This window comes from Moschus berezovskii, chromosome 22 (genome assembly GCF_049115385.1).
Source record: "Moschus berezovskii isolate FMDL1 chromosome 22, NW_MosBer_1.0, whole genome shotgun sequence".
Classification (NCBI taxonomy): domain Eukaryota; kingdom Metazoa; phylum Chordata; class Mammalia; order Artiodactyla; family Moschidae; genus Moschus; species Moschus berezovskii.
The window spans coordinates 2,045,734-2,065,126 of record NC_142481.1 but is presented as its reverse complement, the minus strand read 5'-3'; the positions used below and the strand labels follow the sequence as shown (position 1 = coordinate 2,065,126).

Here is a 19,393-nt window from a genome sequence, read left to right as displayed (position 1 = left end):
CCCGACTCCAGGCTTCTTCCCCGCCTCTCGCTGAGCCGGCACATCCTCTCGTTTCAGTCCTCACACCTTCCCCTCAGTCCACCCGCCCTCACCCAGCCCGCCCGCTCTCCCTCAGCCCTCAGTTCCCACCTGGACCCTCCCGCCCCTCCCCTGGGCCCTCACGCCCTTCCCCTCAGCGCTCCCCTTCAGCCTTCAATTCCCACCGGGGCCCTCACTCACCGCCAGTACACCCTCCCCTCAGCCCTCAATTCCCACTGGGACCCTGGGGCCCCTCCCCTCTGTCCGCACCTCTCTTCTCGGAACCGACCCCGCCCACTCTCCCTCTCCTCCCGCCCCTGCCCCGGGCACCGCCGGACTCACCCACGCCGCTCGGTCTAGACAGTGACCGCCGCGCTAGGCCCTCCAGGCCGCGCTGCGCCTGCGTGGTCGGCCCGACGACACTTCCCAGAAGCCCGCGCGCGGAGCGGAACCCACCCGGGACCCGACCGCGCCCCTCCACTCCCAGAGGGCCCCGCGGCACAGGAACCGCGGCCAAAGGAAGTGGGATAGGGAGCGGGCAGGAATCGAGGGCTGGGAAGAGAGAAGGAAAGCGGAGAGAGTGGAGGACGAGAGATGGGGGAGGGAAGGGCAGAAGAGTGGAGAGGAGAGGGTTTGTTTAGAGAGGAAGAGGGGGGAAGGAGAGAAAATTCCAGAAAAGGAGGGGGCCAGTCCACCATCTCCTGGGCTGGACTGAAGGATGGTTCTGGTCAGCTTACTTCAGCGAGATATTAAACAAAATAGCTTAACTATAGAAAACTTGTGAAACATACAGAGATGCAAAGTAACAAATGATCATAAAAAAACAGTATTTACCCTTTTTATTATGGCTTCCCTGATAGCTCAGTTGGTTAAGAATCCACCTGCAATGCGGGAGACCTGGGTTCGATCCCTGGTTGGGAAGATCCCCGGGAGAAGGGAAAGGCTACCCACTCGAGTTTTTTGGCCGGGAGAACTCCATGAACTGTATAGTCCATGGAGTCACAGAGTCAGATATGACTAAGCAACTGAACTTATATGCCAGCTCCTGTTGTTGCCATTTTTATGACTTAAGAACGTGTTTAATCCTCACAACGAAGCTTCCAGGTGAGACAGTGGTACAAACTAGACAGGCGGCACAGGACCATGGTGGGGGGCCGGGGTGGGTACCAGGCATCCCAGCTGGGCCTCTTCTTACACCATAAATCACAAAGCCAAGCACAAAAGCATTTGCTGGAAATGTCTGGGTGGCCACAGAAATGGGAAGAGTCAGCTAGTCTTAAGTAGTCATTAATGACTTCCATTAAATATTTTGACAAATGTAGATACACATGCAGGTGTAAAAAAAAAAAAACAAAAATCATAGAGATCCAGTGTGCCATTTATCTGGTTCCTGTAAGGATGACAACTGTTGTTACCTAACCAGGTTCATTTGCCCAAGGCACAGCAAGAAAGACAAGGTTTGCAACAAGGAAAAGGTTTATTCCTAGGCAGCCAAGCAAGGAGGTGGGAGAACATCTCATCTGCCTCCCTGGGGAGAGGGGCTGGAGATATTTTGGGTTAAAGAAGCAGAGTGGTCTTAGGCATGGGGAAAGGTACTGGAGGTGGGGGAAAGTGAGACAATCTGTTTTGTGCAGGCATGTCTGAGTTACATACTTCCTCATGTACTCAACTGTAACACAGGGTATGGCCAGCTACTCAAAGGTAAAGGAGATTACAGTCAAAAGAAGAAGGCAAGGAACACTGGGCAAAGAAAAACAGAAAAACATGTATTTAGGGGTTTATTTTTGATATTATGAGTTCATACTAGATTACAGGTCTGAAAAAATCCTTTTCATTTAATATAGCACAACTATCTTTTATGGCTATATACACATTTTTTTCAACAGTTGCATATAACTCTATTAAATGAATTCAGCGTAATTAACTTACCCTTTGCCCATGACCATAAATTGCTAAGAGTTTATCATTAAAAATTTTTCCCATTATACATTTACCTACCTTTGTACACTTTGGTTTCTGAGGAATATTGATTCAAATGGACTATATCTATATAGCAGTTTATATAATGGGAAATAGATTCGCCGTGTTTTTCACACATTCACCAAAACTGGATTATTATCACTCTTCTATGTTTTAAATCAATCTACTGGGGAAAAAATATTATATTATCACTTTATTTTGCACTGCCTTGATTACTAATAATAGTGGGTAATTTTCTTTTGCTGTTTTTATTTCAAGTGGCCATTGTTGCTGTTTAGTTGCTAAGTCATGTCTGACTCTGCTACCCCATGGTCTGTAGTCTGCCAGGCTCTTGTCCATGGGATTTCCCAGGCAAGAATACTGGTATGGGTTGCTGTTGCTGCTTCTGAGTCACTTCAGTCATGTCCGACTCTGTGTGACCCCATAGACGGCCTCCCACCAGGCTCCCCCGTCCCTGGGATTCTCCAGGCAAGAACACTGGAGTGGGATGCCATTGCTGTTAGCACTGTCCATTTTTCTGAGTTGCAAGTGTTACTATTACTGATTTGTAACAGTACTTTTAATATCAGGGAGTATTGCCCTTTGTCATATTTGTTGCAAACCTTTTTTTCCAGTCTTTCATTTATCTCTTAACTGATGGTTTCACACAGAAGTGTTTCTCAGTTTAATGTCGCCTGCTGCGTTATGTGTAATGCTTAAGAAAGTGTGCCTCAAGCCAAGGTTATCCGTTTTTCTTGTACTTTAGTATTGTACATTTGGCTCTCTAATCTGTCAGAACTTCATCAGATGCAAAGCATACACCTCTGTCTTTCCAGAGAGCTAACTGTCCCAAGGCCATCTGATCAATCTGCCTTTGCCCCACTGAAATGAAAAATCCCTTTTATCATATATAAGGACAATCAAAAATCTCCACATGCTCTTGATAAGCTCACCTATCTCCTAGCCTCTATACCGAAGTAAAGAGGAAGCCCCAAACTCCATTTTCCAGTGGTTGTGTCCTCTGGATACGAACTCCCCTCACATGGCCTTAGGCAGCAGCCAAGAGGAGACCGGAGATGCTCCAGGTACCTCCAGGTGTATGAAGTGCTCCAGGTATATAAGTGTTCTCCACCAGCAGTGAGAGTATCTACTAAAGGGCAGGGGATCTCTTTTAAGGTGATGAAAATATTCTAAAATTAACTGGTGATGGCTACACACTCTGAACATACTAAAAGTCACTGAATTATATATGTATATATGGCTTCCTAAGTGGTTCAGTAGAAAAGAATCCTCCTGCTAACATAGGAGACACAAGAGACTCGGTTTCCATTCCTGGGTCAGGAAGGTACACTGAAGGAGGAAATGGGAACCCACTCGAGTATTTTTGCCTGGAATATTCCATGGAGAGAGGAGCCTGACGGGCTATAGTCCAGGGCATTGTACAGAGTCAAACACCGATGAGTGTGCGTGCACACACACACACAAACACACCTCACAGCAGTGAAAGTGCTGAGTCCTAACCACTGGACTGCCAGGGAATTCCTTGAATCATATACTTTAAATGGGCGAGTTATAGCTCAGTACGACTGCTGCCAAAACAAAATGAAAACATTTGATCCCTGGTCAGGGAACTAGATCCCTTATGCTGCAACTAAAGATTCTGCAACTAAGACCCAGCACAGCCAAATATATATAAAAGGAAAAAAATAAAAACAAAAACCTCTAAATCACGATTCACAAAGGGTGAAAAGAACTCTCATGAACCTTGTTAAACCATCAGTTCTCCCTGAAACACTCAAAGCATTGTAATTATCCACTTTGAGACTATCACAATTATTCTCATTATGTCCTTTGTGGCTGACAGTTTTTTCTAGTTCTTCCCTCACCCCTTGGCTCTAATGCCCATATGTTCTGGGGGTGTAAGGCATCCCCTGCCAGCACCCTGGATCCCTCTGGATCCCTCTTTAGATCATTTCACATCATGGTACATGTCGCATACTTACTAAATAGTATTGCATTTCAAATTTTAGTTTGTCTTTTCCCACTAGATCTGTAAGATCAAACTTTTTTCGGTACATTTCGCACCTTGCTGCATCCCTAGTACCTAAAACAGTGCCTGGAACATTAGTAAATGTTCAACTAATCTTAATTTAATGAGTATTACAGTACTATACTCCTTGTTATATCACAGTACCATACAGATGGTCAAAATGAGCTTGTCAACTTACACATTGGGACTTCTACTGGAACACCAGTGAATTTACGTATTTAACTTGGGAAGAAATGTCTTTGCCAGACTGAGTATGTCTATACAGAGATATGTCTAGCTTTTCATTTCCTCTGCTTTTTTAATATTTAAAAAAGTATTTGTTTTAACATCTACAAAAGCCAACTGCAATATATATGTTTTCCTGTTTTGGTATTTGTCTTGTCAGTCTCACAGAACAAGATGGGAAGCTTTGCTGTATTTATTTTATATGCTAGAACAATTCAGTATGACAGGAATTGTCTGTGGTACTTTTCCACAGTTGAAAGTGTTGAACTATCTTTTCTAGTTTATTTCATGGCTATTAACCTACTCAAGTTTTCTAGCTGGTTCATTTTAGTTTATTTTTAATACTCTCCCCTGGCAAGTCCCACATTCTACCAAATGCTTTTGTTCCAACTGGCCTAGTCTCACTTCTAAGTGCCAGGTGAGGTGAGATTTCGTCATCAATGATGCTAGATGTCTCCTTTTTTTAAGCTTTATTCTGCTAAACATTGTTGTATAGTCACTATGTAGTGTCTGACTCTTTTGCGACCACATGGACTGTATCCCACCAGGCTCCTCTGTCCATGGAGTTTCCCAAGCAAGAATATGGATTGGGTTGCCATTTCCTCCTCCAGTAGATGTCTTTTTATTCATACAGAGAGAAGAGCAAGCAACCATGTTACCCTGGATATCATAGAATCTTTCAATTCTGAATGTGTTCATCTTTCCAACCTACAAGGAGAGTAAAGAGTTCTCTGTCTACTCTAAAATTTTAGGCTTCTTAGTCTGGACCTACTGGCTCATTATACTTGTAGCTGAACATCACTGTAAGGAAAATTCTACCTTAATGGCACTAATTATAAGTCTATGATAGTGTGCTAAATGCTTTAAGTGGATTACCTAACATTTTTCAGAATAAGTGTTTTAAATGGAAAAGTAACATGAATAAATTCTTTATTTTTAAAAGATTCAGTTGGCTACAGTGTTAAAAATGCACTTGAAGGGAGCAAGAGGAAATATGGTTGTAACACTGCAGAAATCCAAATGAGATGGCTGCATCTTGGACTGTGATAATGACACACTGAGCTAGATAAAAAGTGACAGATTCTAGAAATGTTTAGAAGATTGAAACTAGAGGACGTGGTGGTAGGAAGAGGAGGGAATCACCAAGGATGACTCTCCAGTATGAATTCGCTGATGGTGAGCAAGGTGTACAGTCTGCCTAAACGCTTTTCCACATGCGTTACATTCATACGGCCTTTCTCCACTATGAATTCTCCTGTGCAGTGTCAGATGGGCAATCTGGCTGAAGGCCTTGTTGCATTCCTTACACTCGTAAGGCTTCTCTCCTGTGTGAATTCTCTGATGCAGAGTAAGGGATTTACGATGACTAAAGGCTTTTCCACAGAGGTTGCATTTGTAAGGTTTCTCGCCCGTGTGACACCTTTGGTGACAGATCAGGGATGCCCTCTGTCTGAACGCCTTCCCACATTCGAGACACGCGTAGGGTCTTTTGCCAGTGTGAAGTCTCTGATGTTGAGAGAGATAGGAGCCATCGCTGAAGGCCTTCCCACAATGAAAACATTCGTAAGGCTTCTCACCAGTGTGAACTCTCTGGTGCTGAATAAGGTGAGCAATCTGACTGAAGGCCTTACCACATCCCTTACACCCATATGGTTTCTCTCCAGTGTGTATCTTCTGATGCTGTGCAAGATGAGCATTCTGGCTGAAGGTTTTGCTGCATTCCTTACATTCGTAAGGTTTCTCCCCAGTATGAATTCTCTGGTGGTGGGCGAGGTGCGTGCTCTGCCGAAAAGCTTTCCCACATTCCTTACATTCATAGGGTTTCTCTCCAGTATGGACTCTCTGATGAAGAGTGAGCGAGCCACGATGGCTAAAGGCTTTCTCACAGATACTACATTCATAGGGTTTCTCTCCTGTATGAATTCTCTGATGGACGGTCAGGGAGGAGCCACGGCTAAAAGCCTTTCCACACACATTACATTTATAGGGTCTCTCTCCAGTATGAATTCTCTTATGCTGAATAAGTCCGGTGTGATCGGTGAAGGCTTTCCCACAGTCAATACAATCAAAGGGCTTTTCTCCAGTGTGACAATACCTGCGATGACGTATAAGAGAAGCGTTCTGCCTGAAGGCTTTCCCACAGTCAATACATTTGTAGGGTCTCTTTCCAGTGTGAATGCTTCGATGATGTGCCAGGGATGAACAATCACTAAAGGCCTTCCCACATTCGACACATTCATAGGGTTTCTCTCCAGTGTGAACTCTCTGGTGTTGGGCAAGATGTGCAAGCTTGCTGAAGGCTTTGTTACACTGCTTACACGCATAAGGTTTTTCTCCAGTATGAACTCTCTGGTGCTGAATGAGATAAGCATTCTGGCTGAATGCTTTTCCACACTCGGCACATTTGAAGGGTTTCTCTCCTGTGTGGATTCTCTGATGTTGAGCAAGGTGGGCACTCTGGCTAAAGGTTTTTCTGCATTTGAGACATTCATAGGGTTTCTCTCCAGTATGAATTCTATGATGAAGAGTAAGAGTTGAGATTTTGCTGAAAGTTTTCTCACAGTCGTTACATTTCAAAAGTTTCTTTTCTCCATAGACCTGCTTATCTTTTTTCACAAAGGAATGTGTCTTTAAGGTTTTCTTATCTGTGTCAAAATTATATATTCTCTCTTTGATGGGAAATACCTGTTTTATATAACATAATGTATTCAGATGAAAAATTGTCCCAGATTTGTTAAAGTGGTCTCCTTTCTCAATAAGGGTATCTATGTGACTGACTGTCTCTTGCCTAAAATGTGTCTTTGGACTTACCAGCTCCCTCTCAAACAGGTCTTCATGTTTCCAGTTTTCCCCTAATGTGGAACATTCAAGGTCACAGCTTGTAAGTCTTTCCATTATCATTGCCTGAGATAATTTTTCCTCATAGATGTCCTGGTTTAGAGATAATTCCTTTTTCATCCACACATACTCCAAGTCTGAAAGATATTAAGAAAGCAAATGTCTCCCTTATTTAATGCTAGAAGAACAGAAACTTACAAAACAACACCATGTGAGTCACAACAGTTGCTGAAGCCTACAAAGGGACATATTCTTGACAGTTCTTCATGTTAGGTGGTGTGACCATCTTTACATTTCTAGAATAAACCCTCCTTGGCAATGGTATATTATTTCAACATGACTTTTTATTTAAGATATTGCACCAATATTTATTATTGCATTAATAATTCCATTTTTTGTGATGCTATTTTGGTATCAAATGTTACACTATCTTCACAATAACATTTTAAAATAGTTCTTTTTATTCTCTGTCAAGGAAAACTTCAAACAATGGCTTTTTTTCTTTATAAGCTTTATATAATTACTGTGTGAAACTATCTGGGGTTATTGCTTCTTTTTTAGGAGGAGGCAGTTCTTAAATGACTTCCTACATATTTTCAGTGGTACCTGGTCTGTTCAAATTTTCTATCTCTGATGTCAGTTCTAGTAATTATAGTCTCATAAAGTATCATCCATTTCATTCAGATTTTCAAATTGTTTACAAATAATTGAGTTTCAAAAATGGACTCATATGATTCTTTTAAGTACTTAGGCATCATTTACCATTATTTCTTTCCTTGTGTCTTCTCTCATTTGTCCTGACAGTTTATATACTTTTATCTCTAGCAATAAAATCACTATGTATGACTTATTTCAGTTTTCCTGATATTCATTGTTTTTTCTAATTATCTTGAATTAAATGCTTAATTCATTTAAAAATTATTTATTGTTTATTAACATACAGTTTTAGTGACCTAGCAACATCCACTTCTTGAAACTTTGAGAACTGAAAGCAGGAAAAGGCCACACAACAAGCCTCAGAATAAACTAACCTCCTCACTTGAAGCTCATTTCTCTGCAATATATGTTCACAGGCTCTCAAGCAGAACAGTGTAAAAAAACTAATAAACTGAAGAAAGTAACCTGAGTCAAAAAATCCTAATAAGTACAATAAAAGGGAGAAGACAGACAAAGAGGAAGGAAGGAGGTAACATTAGTGAGTTAATTTCTTCATCTTTCATATGGGTATCAAAAGATGTTATTTTGAATCTCAAGTGGATGAGTTTTAAAATGCAAATTAAAAAAATACATGAAGTCATAACGTTAACAACTTTTACAACTAAACTTTTTCAATTCAAGGGGTGGATGGTGTGAAGGGGGATTAAAGAAAAAGCATAGACAACAAAAAGAAATGACAACAATAAAAAAGAAACAACAAAGAGAAAAATGATTAAAGGCAGAGAGAAAAACATAGCTATATACTGGTTAACTTGATAAGTCACATTTTAAAGAAAGGAAAACATTTAAACAAGTTTGAAAAACTAGACACAAACCTGTCTAAAGAATTAAAAAATGGCTCAAAATCAGGAATAATTATAACAATATAGTACTTGAGCAGAACTAGGTAAACATCAATGGAACACAACAGAGTTCAGAAACAGACTGGTACTGGTAGAAAGTCAGTAAAGATAAATATGGTATGTTGTACCAGTGGGGAAGAGAAGAAAAGACCCACTTAAAAAATACTGGTAGAGGATTTCCCTGGTAGTCCAGTGGTTTAGAATTAGCCTGCCAGTGCAGGGGACATGGGTTCAATCCCTGGTCTGGGAAAATCCCACATGCTGCGGGGCAACTAAGCCTGTACACCACAACACCAGAACTACTACGTCCCGTGCTACTAAAGCCTGCTCACCTAGAGCCCGTGCTCTGCAGCAAGAGAAGCCACCCCAGTGAGAAGCCTGTGTACTGCAATGAAGGGTACCCCTGCTCACTGCAACTAGAGAAAGCCTGTGGCACAGCAACAAAGAACCAGGACAGTCAAAAACAAATAAATAAAAGGTTGTGTATATGTGTGTGCTCAGTCGCTCAGTTATAGCCTGACAGGATCCTCTGTCCATAAAATTTTAAATGGTACAAAAAAAAATAGTTGTAGAACAAAAAATTTCAATTTGGGAAGGACTTCGAGAGGTATTTTCCAACAAGTATCAGAGGGAAGAAAGACCTTTAGAATTGTTTTCCTAGCTGTAGTCATCCTGCATTTACCTGGGCACAGGCCTCTTGTCAACTCTCCTTTCATCATCCAGGGCTCTTTATCTTGCTCCAGTAAGGAGATCACATCTGGTTTAGAAATGCAAAGACCTGCATGTAAAAGAAAACAAGCAAATTACCTATGCTGTGAATATTCCAGAGCTAAATTGTACTGAGAAAAGAAAAACATTGTAGGAAAATGTTGATAAAGACATGACAGACTACTGAGGTGGAAAGACTCCTAAGGGAGATACAAGGAGGCATATGCTCTCACCCAGTGAAGCCAGGTTGCTGTAGTTCTCTAACATCACTTTCTTGTACAAAGTCCTTTGAGCAAGAGTCAGCCATTCCCACTCATCTTGGGAGAAGTCAACGGCTACATCCGTGAAAGTCACTGCATCCTGAAATGACACAAAAGTTCTCTTGCACAATTAGTGTTCATCTCCTGACTTAGCTGGCTCTAGGGTTATAAGTTAGGAAAAAAAAAACTGGGTAAGTAATTGCAGTGGGGTGTCTAAATGATAGAGATCAAGTAGTTAGTTGAAACGAACAATTTTTCTGCCTAGTTACACTGTACATATTAGGAAAAAGAAAAATACAGAGATGCTCTCTGCTCTTAAAGCATTTTATGGTGTGAGGAGATATTCTCACATGAAAAAGTGTTGACTGCATTCAAAACAGAGTGTCATCAGAATTTTGGTTACCTGATGCAAAGAGCCAACTCACTGGAAAAGACCCTAATGCTGGGAAAGATTGACGGCAGAAGGAGAAGGGGGTGGCAGAGGATGAGATGGGTAGAAAGCATCACCGACTCAATTCACATGAATTTAAGCAAACTCTGGGAGACAGTGAAGAATAGTGAAGGACAAGGAAGCCTGGTATGCTGCAGTGCATGGGGTCACAAAGAGCAGGGCACAACTTAGTGACTGAACAACAGCAACAACAATCATGGGAATTTCCCTGGCAGTCCAGTTATTAAGACTCCATGCTCCCACTGCAGGGGACATGGGTTCAGTCCCTAAGATCCTGCCTGCCTTGCAGTGCAGCCAAAACCACAACACAACACAACAAACAAAAACCCTAGAATATTATGAAGCAGTACATTATTTTATTTTTTAGAAACAGTTTATTTTCCATCAACCAGATCTCCATTTGGAAGTTTGTGGCAGTTCTGCAAGTGTGCGGAAGAACAGCTTACGGCTGCTCAGTGGTGGTTCCTACCCATTCAGCGGCTTGAGCGGTGGGAGCTGCAGACCAGTCTTCAGTGGGGAACTGCTGAATGGGCACGGAAGGCACCTGCACACCTTCGGACCAGTCTGCCACCTCAGGCTGAGCAGCAGTGAACTCTGGAGCTGGGGCGGTCCATTCACCCTGAAATTCCTCCGTGGTCACAGCCTTCTCAGCTGCTGCCTGCTCTTCCTTTTCAGTCTCTTCAGGATCTCTGTAGAAGCAGAGGTCCGGCATGGCCTCCCACGGGTGTTCTCGGGAGATGGAGCCACGCATGCGCAGAACTTCCCGGGCGAGCATCCACCACATCAGACCCACCGGGTGCGCTCCCTTGTTGTTGCCTGGGATGGCACCGTCCACGCGGCGCAGAGGCGAGTCCGTTACACAGAGCGATGGTTGGCAGGTTAACGAACGAGGCTTCTGTGAGCGGCTGGTGGTCAGCCCTGGGCTCGGTAACCGCCAGAAGCCTTGGCTCCCTGAATCTGATTGGTGAAAGTTCCCGGAGTGAAGCAGCCAGCGATGGGAGTGGCTCCAGTGGCAGCAGCAAACTTCAGCACAGCTCGCTGGCCGGTATTCCTGTAGGATATGACACTGACATCAGCCAGGTTTTCAATGGCAACAACGGCCCGAGCTGCCCACAGAAGTTTCTCCCAGGTTCTCTTCAGATTGATGATGTAGATGCCATCACTTTTCCTTTTGGAGATGTACTGTTCCATTTGGAAGTCAAGGTTGGTGCCGCCTAAGTGGGTTCCTGCTGCGAGGAATTTGAGGACATCCTCCTCCTTCACTTGCAGGACATCAAGGGCTCCGGACATTGTGAAAGCTTCCCTTTAAGTTACGATGGGAATTCAGAACAAGGCCGTATGGACCCCTCTCTGGGTAGCGCCGAAAGCCATTATTTTATATGTTAGGAGTCAGCTCACTTTTCTACATGGAGAAACTAAAGAGCTCTGGGACTGCAATAGAAAGTTTAAAGGAATGAGGGTGACCTGATGAGCATGACTTCAAGCTCCACAACATATTCTAAGAAATCTTAGTGTTCTTGAGATACTGAGGTATGCCTAAAAAATGAAAGAAAAAATGCCTAGCAGTACTATTTTCTTTTGAAATACGAATATATTTGGATTAGGAGAGAACTCATTTGGCAAACTGTTTTTTGATAACCTGCTGAGAAGTATCAGGAGAGATCATACTAGATAAGCACATGACAAGCAACCTGTGTCTTATGTTACATGAGCTGAATTTATAACCAACCACGAAGTGAGGCTGGTTCTAGGGTTGATGGGAGATTTTCCATTCCTCTTTTTGTGTTTTCATTTATATCAACATCTAAGAATGAGTTTTGAATATACAGCAGTCTTGAGTAAGACCAGAGAAAAAGGTCAGATTATTCCAAGGAGTTCAGACTCTGGCACTGGCTAGCTGGGTGATCTTTGCCAAGTCGATCAACTCCTTCATACTTCAAGATTTCCCTCCTAAAAAATGGGAATAATCTCAGTACCTACCTTAGAGCAGCACCGTGAGAATTACATGAAGTAACAGGCACAGTACAGGCTAAGTACTCAAGAATCGTTATCTGTAATTATGAAGGAAAGATGGGGGTAAAAGAAGAGGAGGCCAGAAAGAGGTGATACATTCGGTTTAATATTTCAGTAAAAGCTTCACTTATATTTTATTTTACTAATTTCAGTATGTTATGGTAGTTAAGAACATGGCTGTGGTGGTGTCACACAGAAATAATTCTCATAAACACACAGGATTATGAGAGACAGCGCAGGGAGAGCTCATGGAAGAGCAACTCCCTGAGGACACTGCTGAGAGCATATTTATTAGAAGCTTATCTGACAGAGCTCAGCGGAGTATGACAAAAACCAGAAATCAAGCACAAAGACAAACATCGGAGGGAAATGGAATGTGCGTGTACACTACTTCTTTGAGGTCAGCGAAGGATCACATGGGATTCATAAGGAGTTGTTTTGTGTGCAGAACAATATCTGCAGTGGGCTGATATGTCAGTCAAAATATCTGTCTTACTGGCATGAGAAAGGTTACACAAGAAAGAACACAGGTACAAGATAGCAGAGCTTATATGAAGACTAGAAAGTATATTCTCCCACACATGGTCTCCGAAGCCAGAACACCTATGTTCAAGTCCTGTTCTGCTCAGCAAACCTAAGCTATTAGTTTTGTTTTCAACCACTTGCCTGGCGTGCTGCAGTCCATGGGGTCGCAAAGAGTCGGACACGACTGAGCAACTGAACTGAACTGATCTACCATTTCCACTGCACTTCCTTAAATCCCAATGTTCCAATTTTCAGACGGAAACAAACTTGCCAAAATCCTGAAAAGCAAGCTAGTACTTTAGGAGAAAAAAGGGAATACTAACCAAGGACATGGCTTTAAGAAGTTCAATTCCCATCACCTCTTCTTCCTGGCTCCTCACGTGGAGAAGGGCTTTACCCCGAGAGGGCAGAGCTGCAACAAGGAGAAAGGAATGATGTGAAACTGATAGTCATAGCCCAGAAACATTTCCCTTCAGCTCCCTCTGTTCTCTACTCCATGCTCCTATTCTCCTATTGCATCCTCCTCTCACAGTCCAGGAAGTCGCTGGGAAACCTTTAGTTTACAGCTGAGGTTCTGCTCTGCTCTGGATTTTCAGGCTGAGCACAATCTCTCTCTCGCCCAAATCCATCCTTTCATTAACAATAGAGATGTATGAGGCGTGTTGAATATATTAAAACTCTGATTTGACCTTCAGAATCTTCAACAAAAATGGGGACTCTTGTCACAGTTTCACACATGAAAGCTCTGGGAAGCGAAGTCTTTTGCACAGGTCACAAGCTTGTAAACAGTGAAGCCTAGTCACCAACGTAGATTTACCTGACTCTTCCACCCAAGTTATTTACTCAAGCAGACACCAGAATATAACAGAAAAAAATCCCCCATGTGCAACTAACTACTAAGGATTTGCAAAGAGTCTATGAGACTTGGAAAAAAGCCATCTTCCCGAGAAAGAAGTATTATCGCCTTGGTAACAACAGAGTCCACGTGGCTTGCAGACAGCTGGACCAAAAACCTGTCAGGAGACTCAGGTTCCCATTTTGCTTTGTGACAAACTATTTAGTTCTGAAGAAGTCCCCTGTCCCCCTGAGCCAAGTTTCTTCAATCAGGAAGACGATAAAAATATCTAACTTGATTCTGGTTTCTTTCTTCTAAACACCAGTGCTTTCCAAAGCATTATAATGATGATTAAAAGAACAAACACTTATTAAGCACTGGTTAGTATGTGGCAGGGACTACATCATGTACTTCACAGGTATGAGCTCACTTAATCCTTGCAACAGTCTTATGATGTATATATCATCATCTTCATTTTACATAACAAAAGCTGGGTCTGTAAGTTTAAAGAAAAAAACTCGTGTAGTGGAGGTCTTGGGATCTGAACTCTTGAAGTTATTTAACCCTCTCAGGGTCACTTTCTCAACTATCAAAGGTGGTTAGGAACGGCACCCCAAGCAGATGTTGAGGGGCTTACATGAGACCCAGTATGAGGGGGACTCTACACTAAGCCTGTCCTGGATGTGAATCCTGGCTCCTCTACTTACTAGCGATTACTTGTCCTTGCTATGCTTCAGTATCCTCATCTGTCAAAAGTATATAAGATAGCTTCCAGTTCAGGTTTGGTGTTAATATCCCCCAAAGGTCTTAGATCCGTGTCTGGCCTAGAGAAAGCATTCAGTAAACACTAGCTACCATTACTGCATGCGGAAAAACAAGTGAAGAACACTAAGGCTATGGGCAGTGCTTCTTCCCACCCCTCTTTACTCACTCTGGTTGTGAAGGGGTGTGGCTGGAGACAGAGAAGTGTGAGGTAGGAATGGGGGAGCATTTCTCTTTGCCTACTAAAACGTGACTAAGCCATACAAAGGCTGGGATCCCTCAGCACTTCCAAATGAAGCTGTGAATCTCGCCTTCCTCCCACGTCTCATCCCAGCGATAAATGGGACAGGACTCTAACAGATTTTTAAATTCATTAATTTTTAATTGGAGGATTACTGCTTTACAATGTTGTATTGATTTCTAACATACATCAGCATGAATCAGCCATAGGTATACACATGTCCCCTCTATCTTGAACCTCCCTCCTACCCCTCTAGGTCATTAGAACACCAGGTTTGAGCACCCTGCATCACTCAGCAAATTCCCAATGGATATCTATTTTACACATGGCAATATATATGTTCCATGGTACTCTCTCAATTCCCTGCCCTCTCCTTCCCCAGTTGTGTCCACAAGTCTGTTCTCTATGTCTGCATCTCTACAGCTACCAGGCAAATAGGATCATCAGTACCATTTTTCTAGATTCCATATGTATGTGTCAATATACGAGATTTGAAAAGGTGGCAAGAATACACAGAAGAACTGTACAAAAAAGATCTTCATGACCCAGATAATCACAATGGTGTGATTACTCACCTAGAGCCAGACATCCTGGAATGTGAAGTCAAGTGGGCCTTAGGAAGCATCACTACTAACAAAGCTAGTGGAAGTGATGGAATACCAGTGGAGCTATTTCATATCCTGAAAGATGACGCTGTGAAAGTGCTGCACTCAATGTGCCAGCAAATTTGGAAAACTCAGCAGTGGCCACAGGACTGGAAAAGGTCAGTTTTCATTCCAATCCCAAAGAAAGGCAATGCCAAAGAATGCTCAAACTACCGCACAATTGCATTCATCTCACACGCTAGTAATGCTTAAAATTCTCCAAGCCAGGCTTCAGCAATACGTGAACCGTGAACTTCCAGATGTTCAAGCTGGTTTTAGAAAAGGCAGAGGAACCAGAAATCAAATTGCCAACATCCGCTGGATCATCGAAAAAGCAAGAGAGTTCCACAAAAACATCTATTTCTACTTTATTGACTATGCCAAAGTCTTTGACTGTGTGGATCACAATAAACTGTGGAAAATTCTGAAAGAGATGGGAATACCAGACCACCTGACCTGCCTCTTGAGAAACCTGTATGCAGGTCAGGAAGTAACAGTTAGAACTGGACATGGAACAACAGACTGCTTCCAAATAGGAAAAGGAGTATGTCGAGGCTGTATTTGTCACCCTGCTTATTTAACTTATATGCAGAGTACATCATGAGAAACACTGGGCTGGAGGAAGCACAAGCTGGAATCAAGATTGCCAGGAGAATTATCAATAACCTCAGATATGCAGATGGCACCACCCTTATGGCAGAAAGTGAAGAAGCATGAAAGAGCCTCTTGATCAAAGTGAAAAAGAAGAGTGAAAAAGTTGGCTTCAAGTTCAACATTCAGAAAACGAAGATCATGGCATCCGGTCCCATCACTTCATGGCAAATAGATGGGGAAACGGTGGAAACAGTGTCAGACTTTATTTTTCTGGGCTCCAAAATCACTGCAGATGCTGACTGCAGCCATGAAATTAAAAGGTACTTACTCCTTGCGAGGAAAGTTATGACCAACCTAGACAGAATATTAAAAAGCAGAGACATTACTTTGCAAACAAAGGTCTGTCCAGTCGAGGCTATGGTTTTTCCACTGGTCATGTATGGATGTGAGAGTTGGACTATAAAGAAAGCTGAGCACCAAAGAATTGATGCTTTTGAACTGTGGTGTTGGAGAAGACTCTTGAGAGTCCCTTGGACTGCAAGGAGATCCAACCAGTCCATCCTAAAGGAGATCAGTCCTGGGTGTTCATTGGAAGGACTGATGTTGAAGCTCAGATTCCAGTACTTTGGCCACCTGATGCGAAGAGCTGACTCATTTGAAAAGACCCTGATGCTGGGAAAGATTGAGGGCAGGAGGAGAAGGGGACGACAGAGGATGAGATGGTTGAATGGCATCACTGACTCGATGGACGTGAGTTTGAGTGAACTCCGGGAGTTGGTGATGGACAGGGAGGCCTGGCGTGCTGTGATTCATGGGGTCGCAGAGTTGGACACGACTGAGCAACTGAACTGAATGCACGAGATTTGTTTTTCTTTCTGACTCATATCACTCTGTATTACAGGGCCCAGGTTCATCCACCTCATTAGAATTGACTCAAATGCGTTCCTTTTTATGCTGCTGGCTGCTGCTAAGTCGCTTCAGCTGTGTCTGACCTGTGTGACCCCACAGACACCAGCTCACCAGGCTCCTCTGTCCCTGGGATCCTCCAGGAAAGAACACTGTAGTGGGTTGACATTTCCTTCTCTGTTCCTTTTTATGGCTGAGTATCAAATTCCTTACGATTATGCAGTGAAAGTGACAAATAGATTCAGGGGATTAGATCTGACAGAGTGCCTGAAGAACTATGGACTGAGGTTTGTGACTTTGTACAGGAGGCAGTGATCAAGATCATCCCCAAGAAAAAGAAATGCAAAAAAGCAAAATGGCTGTCTGAGGAGGCCTTACAAATAGCTGAGAAAAGAAGAGAAGCGAAAAACGAAGGAGAAAAGGAAAGATATAAACATCTGAATGCAGAGTTCCAAAGAATAGCAAAGACAGACAAGAAAGCGTTCCTCAGTGATCAGTGCAAAGAAATAGAGGAAAACAATAAAATGGGAAAGACTAAAGATCTCTTCAAGAAAACTAGAGATACCAAGGGAACATTTCATGCAAAGATGAGCACAATAAAGGACAGAAATGGTATGGACCTAATAGAAGCAGAAGATATTAAGAAGAGGTAGCAAGAATACACAGAACTATACAAAAAAGATCTTCACAACCCAGATAATCACGATGGTGTGATCACTCACCTACAGCCAGACATCCTGGAATGAGAAGTCAAGTGGGCCTTAGGAAGCATCACTGTGAACAAAGCTAGTGGAGGTGATGGAATTCCAGTTGAGCTATTTCAAATCCTAAAAGATGATGCTGTGAAAGTGCTGCACTCAATATGCCAGCAAATCTGGAAAACTCAGCAGTGGCCACAGGACTGGAAAAGGTCAGTTTTCATTCCAATCCCAAAGAAAGGCAATGCCAAAGGATGCTCAAACTACCGCACAATTGCACTCATCTCACACGCCAGCAAAATAATGCTCAAAATTCTCCAAGCCAGTCTTCAAGAGTACGTGAACTGTGAACTTCCAAATGTTCAAGCTGGTTTTAGAAAAAGCAGAGGAACCAGAAATCAAATTGCCAACATCCACTGGATCATTGAAAAAGCAAGAGAGGTCCAGAAAAACATCTACTTTTGCTTTATTGACTATGCCAAAGTCTTTGACTGTGTAGATCACAATATACTGTGGAAAATTCTTAAAGAGATGAGAATATCAGGCCATCTGACCTGCCTCCTGAGAAATCTCAGGAGGTCAAGAAGCAGGTCAAGTATGCAGGTCAAGAAGCAACAGTTAGAACTGGACATGGAACAAGAGACTGGTTCTAAATCGGGAAAGGAGAACGTCAAGGCTGTGTATTGTCAACCTGCTTATTTAACTTATATGCAGAGTACATCATGAGAAATGCTGAGCTGGATGAAGCACAAGCTGGAATCAAGATTGCTGGAAGAAATATCAATAACCTTAGATACGCAGATGACACCACCCTTATGGCAGAAAGCGAAGAACTAAAGAGCCTCTTGATGAAACTGAAAAGAGGAGAGTGAAAATGTTGGCTTAAAACTCAACATTCAGAAAACTAAGATCGTGGCATCTGGTCCCATCACTTCATGGCAAATAGATGGGGAAACCATGGAAACAGTGAAATCTGGGGGGCTCCAAAACAACTGCAAATGGTGACTGCAGCCATGAAATTAAAAGACATGGCAAATAGATGGGGAAACCATGGAAACAGTGAAATTCGGGGGGGCTCCAGAATCACTGCAGATGGTAACTGCAGCCATGAAATTAAAAGACGCTTGTTCCTTGGAAGAAAACTTATGACCAACCTAGAGAGCATATTAAAAAGCAGAGATATTACTTTACCAACAAAGGTCTGTCTAGTCAAAGCTATAGTTTTTCCAATAGTCATGTATGGATGTGAGAGTTGGACTACAAAGAAAGCTGAGTGTGAAAGAATTGATGCTTTTGAACCATGGTGTTGGAAAAGACTCTTAGAGTCCCTTGGACTGCAAGGAGATCCAAACAGTCCATCCTAAAGGAAATCAACCCTGAATATTCATTGGAAGGACAAACGCTGAAGCTGAAACTCTAATACTTTGGTCACCTGATGCGAAGAACTGACTCACTGGAAAAGACCCTGATGCTGGGAAAGATGGAAGGTGGGAGGAGAAGGGGACGACAGAGGATGAGATGCTTGGATGGCATCACCGATGCGATGGACATGAGTTTGAGTAAACTCTGGGAGTTGGTGATGGATAGGGAAGACTGGCATGCCGCAGTTCATGGGGTTGCAAAGAGTCGCACACGACTGAGCAACTGACCTGAACTGAATATTCTAACACTAACAGATTAAAAAAAAAATTAAATACTGAGGTTCTCCTTGAAAAGCAGCAGAGCACTCAGAGGTAATGTTCTAATCGTGAATGCTCTCTCCCCTGGGTCCTTGGAGACACCCACAGAGACCTGTAAGGGGAAGGCATTTCAAGGCCCCTCCCTGAATTCAGCTTCATACCCTGGTCCTAGGTGACCGTTTAAATCTTTGAACTTCTGCGTCCACCAGTCTGAGGCCAGGGTCATTATCCTCCAGTCCCTGCGCCCACGAGCAGTACCCCCAACCCCAATTTCCACTCTTACCTCCATACTCAGGCCCGTGGACATGTATGGTGTCCCGACTTCCACATTCTCCAGGCGGGCAGGCAGGAAAGGCTTCACCGCCGCACCCTGACCGGGCACCTTCCCAAGATTCCAAGGCTTTGGGCCACACCGAACTTTCGGTGGG

At 43.0% G+C, this 19,393-nt stretch overlaps 2 protein-coding genes and 1 pseudogene across 13 annotated transcripts in view; all 3 read right to left on the bottom strand.

Annotated features, from left to right (window-relative positions):
- The window catches only part of ZNF71 (zinc finger protein 71), a 30,409-nt gene extending 23,311 nt beyond the window's left edge, over window positions 1-7,098 (bottom strand). For 4 of the 11 annotated variants that reach the window (XM_088830408.1, XM_088830412.1, XM_088830405.1 and 1 more), the window contains exon 1: window positions 361-423. The gene's annotated coding sequence lies outside the window, so the exon portion shown is untranslated. Of the gene's footprint in view, window positions 1-360; window positions 426-7,063 lie in introns of those variants that run through there. The other 7 variants (XR_016035863.1, XM_055410651.2, XM_088830404.1 and 4 more) reach the window with 5 other exon arrangements.
- On the bottom strand, window positions 1,769-19,292 carry ZNF470 (zinc finger protein 470). The gene is made up of 5 exons (XM_088830340.1): window positions 19,249-19,292; window positions 12,930-13,018; window positions 9,591-9,717; window positions 9,332-9,427; window positions 1,769-7,227 (listed from the first exon to the last, which is right to left on the bottom strand). The coding sequence occupies exons 2-5, from the start codon at window positions 12,960-12,962 to the stop codon at window positions 5,360-5,362; spliced, it is 2,124 nt and encodes a 707-aa protein (XP_088686466.1). The 5' UTR covers window positions 12,963-13,018; window positions 19,249-19,292; the 3' UTR covers window positions 1,769-5,359.
- Window positions 9,724-19,299, bottom strand: LOC129546013 (small ribosomal subunit protein uS2 pseudogene; annotated as a pseudogene). The gene is made up of 3 exons (XR_016035865.1): window positions 19,249-19,299; window positions 12,930-13,018; window positions 9,724-12,119 (listed from the first exon to the last, which is right to left on the bottom strand). The product of XR_016035865.1 is annotated as a small ribosomal subunit protein uS2 pseudogene (transcript).
- Window positions 19,300-19,393: the final 94 nt, after the last annotated feature.

Bases quoted from the DNA above. Each gene is read 5' to 3' on its own strand.
- ZNF470 (XM_088830340.1), bottom strand. From the start codon at position 12,962: ATGGGAATTGAACTTCTTAAAGCCATGTCCTTG. The intron at 9,428-9,590 runs GTGAGAGCATAT...TTTTACATGCAG, and splicing joins CAGCAACCTGGCTTCACTGG to GTCTTTGCATTTCTAAACCA. The intron at 7,228-9,331 runs GTAAATGCAGGA...AATATCTTTCAG, and splicing joins GACAAGAGGCCTGTGCCCAG to ACTTGGAGTATGTGTGGATG.